Source organism: Chelmon rostratus, chromosome 13, assembly GCF_017976325.1.
Source record: "Chelmon rostratus isolate fCheRos1 chromosome 13, fCheRos1.pri, whole genome shotgun sequence".
NCBI classification, from domain to species: domain Eukaryota; kingdom Metazoa; phylum Chordata; class Actinopteri; order Chaetodontiformes; family Chaetodontidae; genus Chelmon; species Chelmon rostratus.
This window is the reverse complement of record NC_055670.1, coordinates 19,643,851-19,659,407: the sequence shown is the minus strand read 5'-3', so window position 1 is coordinate 19,659,407 and position 15,557 is coordinate 19,643,851. Positions and strand designations below refer to the sequence as shown.

Below are 15,557 nucleotides of genomic sequence, written 5' to 3'. Positions count from 1 at the left end.
CGACAGAGAGCACATCGTCTCCTTTGTATATATGAGGAGATTTTGTGCAGTGGCAGATGTGGCCAAATTAGAGCTGCTGCTCACCTTGCTACAGGACTTTTTATACTTTAACACACAGATATACAGTTACTTCACTTTTACTGAGGAGCAGAGGTGTCAGAATGTGCTGCTACATAATCCACCACTTCCATAACACAGAACCGAAATTATGAATTCTACTATGGCGAAGGCATGGAAAGCAGCACTCATCACCCTGCCGATGCTCTTTAATGATCAACATGCTAAATAGCATTGCGTTATTGCTCACAGCAGGCAGAGTGAGAGTGGCTCATAAACTTATTTATTATCATGGATTCATCAGATCGGCTTTTGACATGCAGGGGTTGACAGGATGGGTTCGCATTTCACACAGATGTGCCCTACAAGAGCAATTTCAGTGTACGTGATGGGGAACAATATCTACGTGATGGGGAACAATATCCACAGTCCTATTTCTGTGCAAAAAAAATAAAAATAAATAGAAAGCTCAGCCAAAACTAATATGAGGCTTCAGCAGTCTGGCTTAGTGAGCTTTAGACCAAAATCAGCCCTGCATTAAAACAACATACAGGACTGCGGAAGCATGCTGCTTCAGATACCAGTCAGACAATGAAATATGACACATTTGAGCGAGAGATTCGTGAACGTGAAGGCTTTTCAGATGCCAAAACACTGCACAACAGGAGGATTTTACATCTCTGGAAAGTAATCACCACAGCAATTATTTTATTTTTGCTGTGAACTGTGGAAATACAGAGTTGATATTACAAAGTATTCGACTGTGCACTTCCAGCTCGCCTTAAGTTCAATCTACTTAGGGGAGCATCCTACAAAGTTACTGTCTTTTCTGTACAAAATTCCCTGCTAGTTTGACATCATTTTAATGCTACTGCAGGTCCATTTTTCCAACAGCTGTCAGTCCTGCATCATTTAACGCAGCACTGATATTGTTTCACATCACATTTGCACGACTCCAGTATTTATGTCATCAAATGCTAATATCAATTAGTTCTATCTCTATTTTGTATCTTTTTTGTTGTCTATGTGTTCTACGTCTTCTGTTTTCTACAGCTCCTTTTTACTCTGCTGTTGTAACAAGAGAATTTCTCAGCATGGGATCAATAAAGTCTTATCTTATGTCTTATCTTATCTTAAGACTTCCTCTAGTGAAAAAGAGAGAGACTCTCTCAAATCCATACTGTAAACCTAAAGTTTTTGTTGTTGTATCCAACTGTGTCACAGGAGTAAAAGTTTGGAGACATCTGCTTTGAGAGGCAGTAAATCCATTTGATCATTATGAGATGCTACTGGTGTGTTCAGTGGTCCGTATGGAGGGCTGCTTGAGAAGTAGTGTGGAGGATACACTTTTATGGTGCTGTTAGGATACAGCACAATTCACATCTGTCTGTGAGATCTGCTGGCTGTAACACACACACACACACACACACAAACAAAGAGAGAGAGAGACCACCATACCCCCTTGTGAGTTCTGACTTCCTCCAATCTGGGTTCCCTGCGGGGGTCAACAGCCCAGTGCATTATGGTCTGTCACCAGGAGATAAACCAAATGTGGCAGTGATGACATCATCTGTCTGTTTGTTTATGGGGTGGGGGGTCTGGGGGCGGAGATGGAGAGATGGGATGAAGGAAGAGGGAGGGATTGGGAGCATTTGAGGAAAGTGGGGTGTTGAGAAAGACGGAGCATCTTAAACTGAAGTGGAAAGGACAAAGAATGAGACAGGATGCATTCATAAACCTTGAATAAGCAAACCGAACCCACTGCGCCTCTTCAGTTTGTTTGGACCTCAGTAAGTTCATTGAATAATTAAACACTCAAAGTCTGCACTTACTGGCTGTTTGCTTTCAGAACGCAGCTGCTTCGTCTATGAATGAGCTTTTCAATTAAGTGCAGCTTCCGTCTGTGTATTATTCTTTGAATTCAACAGATATGTCTGGATTGCTTTGGTTAGTGTGTTTCACGTATCTATATAAAGTCATGTCTTTCACAATCTCACAATACAGATGTATACGCCTCTGGTCTTATTCTGTTTTTTTTTTGCTTTTTACCATCAATGATTGTTTTTTTCTTTCGTTATGTATGTTAAAAATTAAGAAATGAGAAAGAAAGAAATAGAAAGAAACTCAAAAGAAATATCTTAAAAGTGAGAAAGGTGCAGTATATAAAAATGCATAGCACTTGTGCTACATACAGTCAAATAAATAGTAATTTTCTATCTGAAAAATAGAGACTTATATCTCATTTAATTTGCAGAAATGGTAACATAGAAGCACAAAAAGAAATTCTTACAAGTGACAAAAGCAAGAAGAGAAGAGGTAAAGAAGAGGTTTTGATAATGAAGAATTATTACAGGGACAAATCACTTAAACTGAGGCCAACATAGCCTCATACTTCTCATGTACCAAAATACCATTCAGTTCAACAGTTAGCTAACACATTAATGGGCCTTGAGGAAGACCCACAGCAGCAGGAACAACAACTTCAGTGTCTTCTTGAAGTCAGAAGAATGTTAGCAAAATGGTTCTGGTGAATCTCACTATTGTGAAGCAATCATACTGTTTAACACCTGATGTTCTTAAGATTATCGGCTTGATAGTCAGCTGCAGATTGTGGTCTTGAAGTGGGAACTCAAAACGATGCTCGACACTAAAGTAGATGGTCTTTAATCGCCAAACTTACATCTCTGAAATAGAATTTATCTTGTAATGTTCTGCACAGAATGATTAAATAACTTCATAAGTCAGACTAGATGCCTCTTATGTTACCTTGACAAATAACACAAGTGTCACACTTTCCTGTGGTTAAAAACAGTCCTCATTCTCATTAAAATAACAGTGGAACTGGTCTATGAGGTGTACGTGACAAACTTGGAAGTTTCCTGTCTATCTGCAATAATTCAATGGTGAGAGATCTGAATCACTCATATCTGCGGCGTACTGCATCTAATGGCCGTGGAGGTGGTTAGGGGTTGTGTCACTCTCACGCTCTCTTGTAATCCTCCAAAGCAAACGGCTGTGAGTGAGGTAACGCAGAGGGGGCAGATATCCGAATCTCCAGGGGGAGGCACCCACACAAAAACATTTTTATTTAGCAGCTTTCTTAAATTTGCAGTTTGTCTGCATCATATATGCTGCTAAAACAAATTCTGTACACTACATATGAAGTAGAGTACGTCCGAGGAACTTAATCTTTAAATGTTTAAAGTCTCCTCTGTAAATCTGTTGTGCTGAGAGACAAATGCTGACGGTAGCTGCTCCAGCAGCTACTGAATGGACGAAGAATAACAGGACAATAATTCAGCCTTCTCAGCTGTACGATGATTTATGCTACATTTCTAACCAGCTCTGAGCAGTTATAAATACTGTGATGTTTTTTGAAGATATCCAGAAGTAAAACAGTTAAGAGGAGTGTGGAGTCTGAACTCCTAATCACTCCATCTTTCCTCACACAGTGACCTCATCTCCCTGGAGAATGGGGGGAGGAGGAGGAAGAAGAGGGAGCAAGGAAACAGAGGATATGTTGACAGATTAGAAATGCTCCTTTAGTATGATTCAAGTTTTGAGACACATGGAAGGAATATATTTTGTACTTTAAGTGCAAGTAGTATATACTGATTGCAAGGTCTACAGATAAATAATCCAGGACCAGCAAAAGCAGAACCAGACTCGATAGAACTACCATCAAAGCATACAGGTGATTGCATGGCTAAACCCATGAAAAAGGAGGCCTCCTCTGCCCTGCAAAAGGTGTAGATGTCACAGGACTGAAGGTTTAACCCATAGCTCCTCCCAATCCTCTTCTGCTTCTTCCAAATGCTGTGCAGAGGATTCACCACATTCACAGTCATTGTGGGTTCCCACCCACAAACAAAAATGATCGAACACTCAGGGGGTCCTCATCAACTCATAAACTCTGAGATTTCCAGCTTCACTACGTGGAAGTTTGCTTTGAACCGCAGTGGATGTGTTTAATCCAGAGTGTAAACCAGGAAAGCTCATGAATGGTGATTCTTTACTCCTAAATTTGATAGACAACTGGAAAAAAAACAACTGTGTGTGTGTATATACTGTATATACAGTATATATAGTTCAAAGCACTGCTGTCCATCAGTAGTCAAATCTTGGTTTAACATGCATTTGAGGCTTTTTCACTGGTCAAGTTAATGGAGTCTATTCACTATGCCCAATGGCCTCTAAATGTCCTTTTATATGTCACATGGTTATTTCTGAGGTGAGAAGATAAGGACTGTTCGACAGCATTAGAAACAATACAGTTTAGGATACTTCATCCGAATTTTGGCAAAAAACAGCGTCTGGGCACAGCTCCGAATTCTCAACTGCATTTTGGAGGAGCCTTTGGGATGTGGCACACTTGCCAACCCATCTCAGCATAATTGGCCTTTGAAAGTATGAGGAAGCCCGTGAAAAGGACACAGCTACACAGATCAACTGTGGTCAAGCGTGTGGCGCTGCATGCTGGGCCGTTTCTTGCAGAAGTGTTTTCCAATACAGCAAACACTTTTTGGACAATTATTCAAAAAAAGGACAAGACACTTCATGATGATAAACCACAGTGAGAAAGAAGAGACAGATAATATAAAGAGAGAAAGTAAGAGCAGACAGCACCTGCAGATTTTCAGAGAAACAGTTTGAGCAGATTTGGAGAAGGGCTTCGAAAGTTGGATGAACATGTGCGACAGCTGTATGGAGGCTTTGCAGCTGTGACCTCTTCCCTCACCCTTGTCCCCTTTCTCATGATGATCATTGGGAATGCGTTGTGCAATGCAGACGCTGAGTTACTGTACGATTTCCACACATCAGCATAAAGCATCACTCGCTCTGCCCAAATTTCTCAACTCTCCAGTCACTCTCATCATCTCACCTCTTTTTAACACTCCCACTGTCTCTGAGGATTATTGATACCTCCCGCAGCCTTGTGCTCAGATTGAAACCTTCCGAGATTTCCACAGTTTTACTTTCACCTTAAAGCTTTGCAACTTTCTTTCTCTCTCCTCCTGATTTCTTTCATGCACTCTCTGTCCTCTCACTTTCTCTTCTCCTCTCAGTTCAAGATCTTCCCAAACATCCAAAGCAAGACAGCATCTCGTATAAGTTGTTCCAGTGTCTGCAAACCTTGTTCACTGGAGACAAAAGACACAGAAATCCTCCCATTACCTCTTAAAAATCATGCACTGTATGTATATGCAACAAGAGGTTTTTACATCCTCTGCATTAGATAAGCTCTGTACAGCCCTTTTGTGTCTGTGATCATCTTTTCCTAGCGCAGGATATTATCGTCCCCGTAAACAATGTAATCAAGCTGCCTACTGGAAAAGATTGACGCAATTTTCATTGTGACCATCCTGCGTGATTCCCTTTAATGGCAAACTACCACTTAAAACCAGACTTAATGACCATAAGAATGTCTGTATATTTATATGTGAAGCCACAGCGGCCAGTTAACTTGCACAATAATCAGATAATGGCTTTAAATTGGGATTTCTGGCCTCATCATCATTCATCGCAGTAGCAGAAGTGGTTTGGAGATGATAACCGCAGGGAAGCGAGTCGAGCTTGGGGTAGTCTTGTGAGCGGGCGAAAAAGACGAACTGTCACTTTACTTGAGAAAAAGCTACTTGACTGTGTTTTTGGACAAATGTGTGACAGAGTGTGACAGATGACAGAATCGAAGAGCACTAAAAGACGCCAGCGGAAAATCTGGTGGTTAGCGCTTGTTTCAGTTCAGTGGATAACTGAATTTTAATATAACTATCTCACTACATAAGATTGATATGACTCAGATTACGCCATTATTACAGCATGATGCAATGACACATGTTGTTTTCCTCTCCTCTAGTTTGCGGCCTAAAGTTGATTGTCCCTCTGTGCTGCAAACTTTGCAATTTTCTGTTGTCACGAGCTCTTAGCTCAAGTTCGACGAAGAAACATAATATTGCCAATATCTCCACGGATAATGAGAACAGCAAGGTGTAAATATTGCTGTCAGCAGTATATCAGATGACCTTTCACCTCTTCACCTTTACATGGCATCGCCATCCAACAAACATGACCATATATAGATGAGTGTATTCTGAGGGCTTAGGGGGAGGGAGGCAGAAAGAAAGAATAACTATCACAGGAGGACTAGTTATATATGCAGATAAACAGAGAAGCAGATTGCATTTGCACTGTAGGTCTGTAACTGGAAACATCTGTGGAGCCTCTCTGCTGCATTTCTCAAGCCGGGCACAGTTTCGTAAACTTGTACCTCACAAAAGGTGAATGCAGCGCTTCGGTCAGGATGACCTGCATGTGCACTGACAGGGATACAGTTGAGTCTTTGAGTTTTATCCCACTTCTTTGTCTCTAAAAAAAAGATTAAACCTCCCAGACAGTCTGTGTTACAGTGTGTCGACATGTCAGCAAACAGATTTCCCATGCATGGGACAAAATGTAACAGATGGGTCCTTATACTGTGGCGTATCAAAATAAGTTCCTCCGTAACTGATGGTGTGGAGCAAATGCTCAATGAACGACAGCGTTAAGACGAATGTCACGGTGGAGCCAAATGATGCCAACGTAAAATCTCTCTAGCGCCTCAGTAATGCAGCTACACGCTGTAGATTTCCTGACACACATAAGATAACCCACATGGCCTCAGCGAGAGAGCTGCCTTTTCACCGTGGCATGATCTGTGTGATTTACCAGCTCATGACATTTCCGAGGAAATGATAACACCCATATTGCTGTTTTTTTTTTTACTTTTCTCAGGAATAGATCACTTTGAAAGCAAATTGCTTTCGTATGTGAATCACACATACAGTTTTAACAACAAACTTGGAGCGTGTTCAGCTGGAAGAGGCTTTTCTTTCTTCTTCCCAGTAGTTAACATTATTTGATGACATTGAATTAATTTACATACAAATTTGAAGGGAACATACCGGCTCTGCAGAACTAATAGAGATTGTTAGCAGTGATTATCCACAAACTGCCATCTCCTTTCTGTTCAACATAAACAATACTGCACATGAAATAACATGACCCAGTCTCTCGAGACCATTCAGGGAAGAGATTACACTGAAAGTGAATGCAAAGCCATGAAATGTGAAATAGCTCACACGAAAAATATTTCATCCATGTCATGGAAACATACAGTATTCCAAAGGCTGTACTGAAGTGTCTGAATCATCATTATGGGGGACATTTATTTTAAAACTTGGCTGATGTGTCCAGTAAATCCAGGATGGACCCAAGAGAGTCCCAAAACAACAGTTTCTATTGTTGAAAAGAAAGGGACTCACCATGCATGAGTGTTTCAACCTCAAAATGGTCTCGGGGTGACTAAAGACATGTCAGGAAGTTTGCACTCATGGGGAGGGGAAACAAATGGGTGATTAGGCAAAGCAGAGGCATTACTGTATGTTTCCATTCAGAAAGTGGTCACCATTTAACAGAAAAAGCAAACAAAAAGGAGAGAAATTGACAGAGAGGATGCAAAAGAAAACTCAAGTTGCCAAAAAAAGTTTTTAATCTAAAAAGGAATAAACTTTTAAAGCACTCATCTTGCTCTATATGATGGTGAAGACTTAAACTGGACCACCAAGCCAATTAGAATGGATCTAGCATGTACAGGACAAAGGGATCAACTGATCAGAACTGAGGAGAAGAGACAGAAGAACAAAAGAGTGGGAGGAAAAATTACCTCTTGACTTGCACGTTACAGAAGTGAGTTTGTATCATTGCAATAAAACCTGCGGACATATAAACACTTTCCAGACATTGAAACTTTAAGCTACTGGAGGCTTTCCAGACACTGACGCCACTGACCTAATTCCTGCAGATCACTACCAGTGCAGTATGTGTGTAAAACCTATAGGCCAGTATGAATAGTATCAACCTCCTGTAGCATGGTTGTGCTGCCTAAGCCAAGCAAAGCAGTACTAAAGCAAGACACTTAGCAATGAAGACCCCGATATTTTTCATCATAGGGGTGAATTTGGGCTACATGGAGTGTGAGAGGCTTATAGAGAAGAAACAACGGCATCAAAATAAATCAATGTTTATTCTCCTGACTTTCACATCTAGTGAATGGCCATGTATTGGAGAGCAGGTGGTCTTACTGCTGGAAACAGAGAAACGTGAACCCGGTTAAAAGGATTAAACAAAAAACATGTCCGGCTGGACATGTCCTGTCCTGCATGCTCAAGCTCAAAACAATCACAATGTATTTAAATCCACTTTCAAGCACACCTGGGACTAGTCAGACACAACTGGGGTAGATGGGTGTACAAGCGACTAAATGAACAGTACATCTGTTGTAGTTTTGAGTAAATTACTGATGGATTTTCTTTAAAAGTGCATAGATGAGAGAAGGGCTGCACCCCTGTGGCCAACAGGGTCCTAATCTCCAAACTTTTCCACCCATTTGATGAGCTGGGGCCAAGGACGCACATAATTTTTTGCCTCAACGATATTTTAAAGTTTGTTTACTTCAGTGTTGCAGGTTGCATGGAGACAACCGAGGCATATTTCAAATAACCGGCTGCCTTACCTCATAGTCAAAAAAATAGAAGAAGAGTTTATGAGCTGAAATTTGCGTAACCATCTTTGTTTCGTAAAAAGTTTGCCTGCCTCTCTTCTAGGTGCTGCGTGGGTAGGCTAGTCTGCCTCTTTGTTGGACCTCCCTCCCCCGGCTGAAACTTAGCCATGCCCAGATAAATCACTCCCACAGACTGGTAACCTGCACACTGGGGCTGCGGGCTGGAGAGGAGCGGACTGATCCGGGAGGCTGGAACGCGGCACAATATAAGAATTGCACTGGAAATCTCCGTCCCTGGTGAAATAAACTCTGCACAAGGATCACCTGTAACCACATTCTGCAATAGCCCGGCGGCTCGTATTAAACAGTAGGCTATGTCCGGCAGCACCATAGCCAGCGTGCTGGTTGCGCTCTGTATCGGGAGCGCGGTGAACTGCATGCCCAGAGGGACGCACAAGAGTCGGCGACAAGCGCAGCAGCATCACGTCCCCTCAGTCTCCCAGGGTAAGTTTTTTTGTCTCCCAAAATTATTACTCACAAGAGGGATTTCTTGCAGTAAAGCTTGCTCTCTGTTTGGGGTCCGGGGACCACCAGAAGGCTCTTGGGGGGTCTTCAGGGTTAAAGGGATGAAATTATAGTTAATTTAGATGATTTGACATTTTCAGTCGTGGAGATGGGAAGCAATATGTCATATGCAGCAGGGTTTTTCTTTTTCAGCCCGTGTCCCTGCACCCTCTCGGGTGTCATCTGTTGGCTCGTCCCTGCAGTTAAAAACAGTTAGAAACCTCACGGATCAAAAACGATAATCGCTTGTTAATCTCTAATCTTGGAGTCGCTGGATTAACCCTAACCCCAACAACTTTTCTGATCTCCTCAACTTCATTCGTGTGTGAAGGCCAAGGATCAAAGCTCCAGAGAGAGAAAAAAGAAATACAAAAAACACTTGGCTTCAATTTTAAACTTGGAAAAAAAAGATGTTCTTGGCATGTGAAGTCATGGGATGTGAACAAAGAACATGCCTGGTGGGGGAGAGAGAGAGTAAAAGTGGATATCATTCTCCACCCTGTGCAGCTGATTTATTACTCAGCCAGGGGGGCCTTTGAAGTCAGCTTAACACATCCAGGGTCAATTTCGCAGACATGGGTGAAGTCTCGTCCCAGAGTAGAATGTTTATTCCAATTTAGGGTTTGCTTATTTTGGTAAAAAGGAGCTTCTGTCTTTTATCATACTGATCTATGTGTTTTGTAGTTTTGGGCAGGGTTAGACCATTTTCCAGTGGCTGCATTTGTCTTTCCACGTTGAAAGAGGGCATGGTACAGTAAGCAGGTACAGTGTTTGTGGGTGTGTGCGGGTGGGGTGTGTTTTTTCTCGCTCACATTTTCCCTGCACTGCGTGTGTTTTGATGTGGGAGGAGGTAGGGAGGAGGTGCCTTTTATTTCACCTCCCGCCGCCTGGTTCTAGCTTGCACCAAAGTCTCATCAGCTGTGTTTTTTTCTTCCTCCTGTCAGATGGTTGTTTAGAGAATGGTCACTTCTATGGCATCAATGACCAGTGGGAACGGCCATATTTGGGCAGCATTCTGGTCTGTACCTGCCATGGAGTCGCTGGCATCAAGTGCAAAAGCAAGCCTGAAGGTTAGTTTGTGTGTATTGATCTAGTTTTTTTTTTTAGTCTGTGCCCACCATGCACATCATTTGCATCATTCCCATTCCCATTGTTTTCTCCCTGTATCAGAGGAAAGGTGCTACGATAAGATCAACGAGCAGTCCTACTCTGTGGGAGAAACCTATGAGAGACCCAAGGACGGCATGATCTGGGACTGTACCTGTATTGGCTCTGGGAGGGGCAAGATCAGCTGCACCATTGCCAGTAAGTTTGTGTTTTTGCATGTGTTTCTATGAGCTCTACAAGGAGCTGCCCTGCTGCCAATCACCACTCTAACCCCAGACCACACATCCAAGCACGTATTTCTGTGCATACCCTGGTTTCCCAGACTGATGCCAGTAAACTGGTTAATCTCCATATTCTCCACAGTTTATTAGCAAGTGGTGCTGTGCAGCTGTTAGCAGTTGGGTGGTTAGATAATGGGAAAAATGTCTTGAGTGTTTGTTTCTATGTCTTTTCCTGTGCTTTCCCTCTGTGGAAAAGCATGGATGCATATTAATGTCTCTAAAATCATCCTTTTCCCCTGTATCTAGACCGCTGTCATGAGGGCGGGGCTTCATATAAGATAGGTGACACCTGGCGGAGACCCCATGAAACAGGAGGCTACATGTTGGAGTGTGTCTGTCTGGGCAATGGCAAGGGAGAGTGGACCTGCAAACCTGTGGGTGAGTCATTCAGACAGCCGATGACTAACAGATGACTAGATTGCCAGAGAATTTGTGATGATCTTTTTTTTTTTTTCATTTTATTCTTTGTCCTCAGTGTTTCAGGTAATTAATAAACATTACTTTCAGTGTTTTGTCCACACTGTTTGATTGGTGAAATAATTGATTAAGGGGTTAATAAGTGTGTGTTTCCTGCAGCTGAGCGTTGCTATGACAACTCTGCGGGAACATCCTATGTTGTTGGGGAGACGTGGGAGAAGCCGTACCAGGGGTGGATGGTGGTGGACTGCACCTGTCTCGGAGAGGGAAGTGGACGCATCACATGCACCTCCAGAAGTAAGACCTACTTTATGCCCCTTAACTTTGCCTGTATGGGACAGAGCAGCATCGCTTTGAATTTGCAGAGAAATCGTTTGAAAATCCCATGTGTGTGGCCGTCCTGTCACTTTCTCTTTTTGTGTGTCTTCTGTCTACGCAAATGTAACCCCACTTGTTCAGAAACAGACAGGCAATGCTGGATCGTTAAGAACCACGCAAGCGGAAAATTAAATTAACTGCTGCTGAAATGCTGCAGTTTTTTGACAAGTCAATACACATCTTAAGCCTCATAGAGTGCCACACAGACATACTCTCAAGCCTCACTGGCAGAACTTAAAGGCAAAGTGTAGCTTGCGATTTGTTGGATGACTTTAACGGGCTGAGGAGGAAATGTTTACCAGTTGTGTTTCCAATGAGACACTTGGATCCTTAATGATGCTGGCTGATGTAACAGATGAAAATTAATCTTATTCCCTGTTGTTGTCACATGCAAAACTCCAGGGTGGCCTTGGATACTCTTGCAATGGAGGTCATCAATAAATTGTAATCATTACAAACATGGAAACAGCTGGTGGCCAGGTGGAATCATTCCCCACAGAACCACTGCAGACTTTTACACATGCACATTAACATAAAGGTTTCCCCATGTTTCCCACCTCAGAGTTTGTACCAAAAGGGCCACATTTGCTGTCTCACAGTTTCCATCTATTTCTCATTAAGTCCTCTCATTCACTTCTCTCCTAGATCGCTGTAATGACCAGGATACTCTGTCTTCCTACCGTATTGGAGACACCTGGACCAAAACAGACGCCCAAGGTCACCAGCTCCAGTGTCTGTGCACAGGGAACGGCCGAGGGGAGTGGAAGTGTGAGAGGCATGCTTCACTTCACACCACTGGCCTGGGTGAGAAATGATAATATCCCTGTCTTTATTTCCCCCCCTTCCCTCCTGCTCTCTATGTGGAGAAAAGAATGTATACCAGAGACAGATGCTGCGAGGAGGGAGAGATAAGAAGTGCCAAGTGTCCAAGTGTTGAAGTGAGAAAGACGTGTCTCGTAACTCATGATCATGACCTCATGAGAAAGAGACAGGTGGCAGGGAAATGAGGAGGGAGAAATGAAACATGGGAAAGCTAGTGGGAGAGGTGTGCTTGAAGTGGTTTGAAGTGATTACTGGGTGAGACGTATGCTTGTCGTGACACAGAGAAGGTAAAAAACTCAAAAGGAAAACTTGTTTTTTGTAAACGGAACATAATCATTGATAAGCCGGTGCAGTTTGTTGTTAAAGCTGAAGTCATGCAAAGAGATGCACTCCAGTTACAGTTGCATATTCAAAGATGTTTATTCTCATGTTTAATTAAAGGCAACCCTCTGTGCTGTTTTAGCTGCAACATCATCAGCAGTTTTTCAGTTTTTTTGATATTCTTGCTTCCTCTGACCTGAATCCTACATTGCTTTTCAGGCACTGGCTCCCGTGTGATCACTAACATCCAGCCTGCAGTCTACCAGCCTGCCACTGTGCCTGAGCTTCCCCAGGAGGGACCTTGTCGGACAGATTCAGGACTGACGTACTTCGTCGGCCAGCGCTGGATTAAGAACCAGGGAACCAAGCAGATGATCTGCACCTGTCTTGGCAATGGAGTCAGCTGTGAACAGTGGGGTAAGAGATGCTGTTTTGTCTTTCCAACCTCACAACATGCCAGTGCACCAGTGTGTTTACACAAATTTATTATAATTTTTGCAACTGGAATGCGACAAGTTCACTTTCAGTTGTACGATTCGTCTGAGGAGAAATAAACACACAACTCAACACACAAATGCTGTTAGAGGTGATAAGCTCTTGGTCATACCTGCATGTTGTCATGTGTTTAGTCATGTTAATGTATTACTGTGTGTCCCTGTTTTCACACAGATGGACCAGCTCCAGTGTACGGTGGCAACTCCGGAGGTCAGCCCTGCGTGTTTCCCTTCATCTACAAGGGGAAGACCTACCACTCCTGTACCTCTGATGGACGCAGTGATGGACAGCTGTGGTGTTCAACCTCCTCTGACTTTGAGACTGAGCAGAAATATTCTTTCTGCACAGAGAAGAATGGTGAGCTGATGGGACAGTAGCTCAGCTGTAGCTAATTGATGAGATTGCTGTGGTTGGGTGTTGTTTGGTGTATACGCTCTACATTTACTGGTGTAGCGTCACTTCATATATAATTTTGAAGTTTGGAGATAACGTGAATTGTTTTTGCTGCTCAGTGGTGAGTTTTTCTCTAGAGTCGCGAATCTCCTTGTGTCGTTTTCAGATACGCTAGCTAGCAGCTAGCATAAGGCAGCTCGCCCTTCTGGTAATTTTAGTATTGTACTAAATAACATACAGCTGGTCAACAGTGGACAGTTGTTACCATTTAAACTATTTAATACATTAAATAACTGTTTTAAGGATAAAAGCTCTTGTATTTTCATGGCTGTGAGCTAGCTTGTCCTGTTAGCCTATGAAGCTAACGTTAGCTCAGTCTGCTAAAGGGGCAGAGCTGCCAACAGTGTCATTAAAGGTTGAAGTATCAAACGTTTTAATGTTTTTATGTATGCTGTTATTTTTTAAAGATTATACCCAAAATTAGATGACTTAATTTAATACTTAATCAATGTTAGCTAAATTAGTCAATATCCATAAAAAAAACCCTGCACCATATCTGAAGTTTGGGATTATGCTTGGTACAAATCTTGTTTAATACTATGTACTGCACACATAATATGAAAACAGGAGTTGTATTTTGGGGTTTTGATATTGATAACTCACAAGGATACCAATTTATATTGTTGTTGTGCTTTCCTTTTCACAGTAATTGTGGCAACACGAGGCGGTAATTCTAACGGTGCTCTGTGCCAGTTCCCCTTCATCTATAATGGCCGAAACTACACCGACTGTACTGCAGAGGGACGCAGAGATGGCATGAAGTGGTGTGGCACCACAACGAACTATGATGCAGAACAACGATTTGGTTTCTGTCCCATGGCTGGTAAGTGTGTGTGTGTTTCTGTGTGTGTGTGTGTGTGTGTGAACGAGAGAGGGAACAAAGGGCACAAAGCAACAACAAATGTTGGTGTTGTTTGAAGTGATGTGGTACTGAAAGTACTTGTAAGACACAGTATCATGTTTTAAAATGTCAGTCAAGTATCCATTTTAAAGAAAACAGAGGAACTTTGTCTACTTTGTCACAAGCCATCAGTTCACACATCACATTACAAGTTTCTGGACTGTGAGACACTGGAGACCATGTAGCAACCAACTGTCACCATTGTTTAAATTTCCAAGTCCACACTACAACATGAGACAGATGTTTTCAGATCTTAAGATTAACTTAATGTGGGTAGATGGTCAAAATAGAGGGAAAAACATGTTTTTATCTCCATTATTGAGGACAGCATGGCAAACTGCTAGACTGCTGATCATCTTCACAGTTTGCCAGCCACGCGGGCCACTAACATGATTAGCATGGCTAATTGCAACGTCCCTCCCAGTCTTTAGTAAAATGTATCTCCGCCCAGTCTGAATTAAGGAGTTAAGACGGCCTTTGCATTAAGAGCATTCTTTGACAATGAAAAGATTTGATGGGTAACCTTATTTAATTTACATGAAAGCTATTATTGGAGTGATGTTAGAAACGAGTCGTGGCTGATGGCACAGACGGAATCTAATTTGCATTTCTTACACCTTTTATTTATATTTATAGCGCAACTCACATTGAAGTCACTGTTGCCTTGTAAGAAGTGTGTTTTGGTGTTGCATAGGTGTCAATTAGGTCTCCACGGGTAACAAAAGAGGCTGAGGCCAGTGAAACACTAGGGGGTCATTGACACTGCACCACTGTCTAAAGGAGTAATGAAATGGTAATGATGATGCCGTTAAACAAAGACTACGAACTTTGAAAGTCTCGATGACTCATTTAGATATCAGAGCTAATGTGTGTTAACGCCTGAATGAGCCTCATAGTCAAATTTAAAAGCCACATAATTATGTTGCGTATTTACAGTGAATTAAAGTTTGCAGTAGATTCTAAAGCCTGGGATCCAAGCTGACTAATGCCTTTTGAACATTATTGTAGGCTTGACATGATCTAAGCACAGTCAATTGTGGTGACATTGTAAAACAATATCTGCAAATAGGAAGGAAGGGTAGCTTCAATTTAAACAAAAAACCCTTCTTATTGCTGTCTACATCAAAGTAGACTTTGGTAGACATCAAAGTTGAGAGATAGAAGATGGAATAAACTGTTTGGCGGCAGGCTGTAAAATGTGGATGGTACACATCTTCAGGAT

General features: G+C 42.2%; 1 protein-coding gene across 1 annotated transcript in view; it reads left to right on the top strand.

Moving 5' to 3' along the window:
* Positions 1 to 1,733: 1,733 nt before the first annotated feature.
* LOC121616660 (fibronectin-like) overlaps positions 1,734 to 15,557 on the top strand; it is a 39,635-nt gene continuing 25,811 nt past the window's right edge. Inside the window, exons 1-10 of the mRNA XM_041951542.1 lie at positions 1,734 to 1,847; positions 8,700 to 9,100; positions 10,105 to 10,230; positions 10,331 to 10,465; positions 10,795 to 10,926; positions 11,125 to 11,262; positions 11,989 to 12,147; positions 12,706 to 12,903; positions 13,156 to 13,338; positions 14,081 to 14,257. Of these exons, the coding sequence (XP_041807476.1) occupies positions 8,971 to 9,100; positions 10,105 to 10,230; positions 10,331 to 10,465; positions 10,795 to 10,926; positions 11,125 to 11,262; positions 11,989 to 12,147; positions 12,706 to 12,903; positions 13,156 to 13,338; positions 14,081 to 14,257 (1,378 nt within the window). The 5' untranslated portion in view covers positions 1,734 to 1,847; positions 8,700 to 8,970. The remainder of the gene's footprint in view (positions 1,848 to 8,699; positions 9,101 to 10,104; positions 10,231 to 10,330; positions 10,466 to 10,794; positions 10,927 to 11,124; positions 11,263 to 11,988; positions 12,148 to 12,705; positions 12,904 to 13,155; positions 13,339 to 14,080; positions 14,258 to 15,557) is intronic.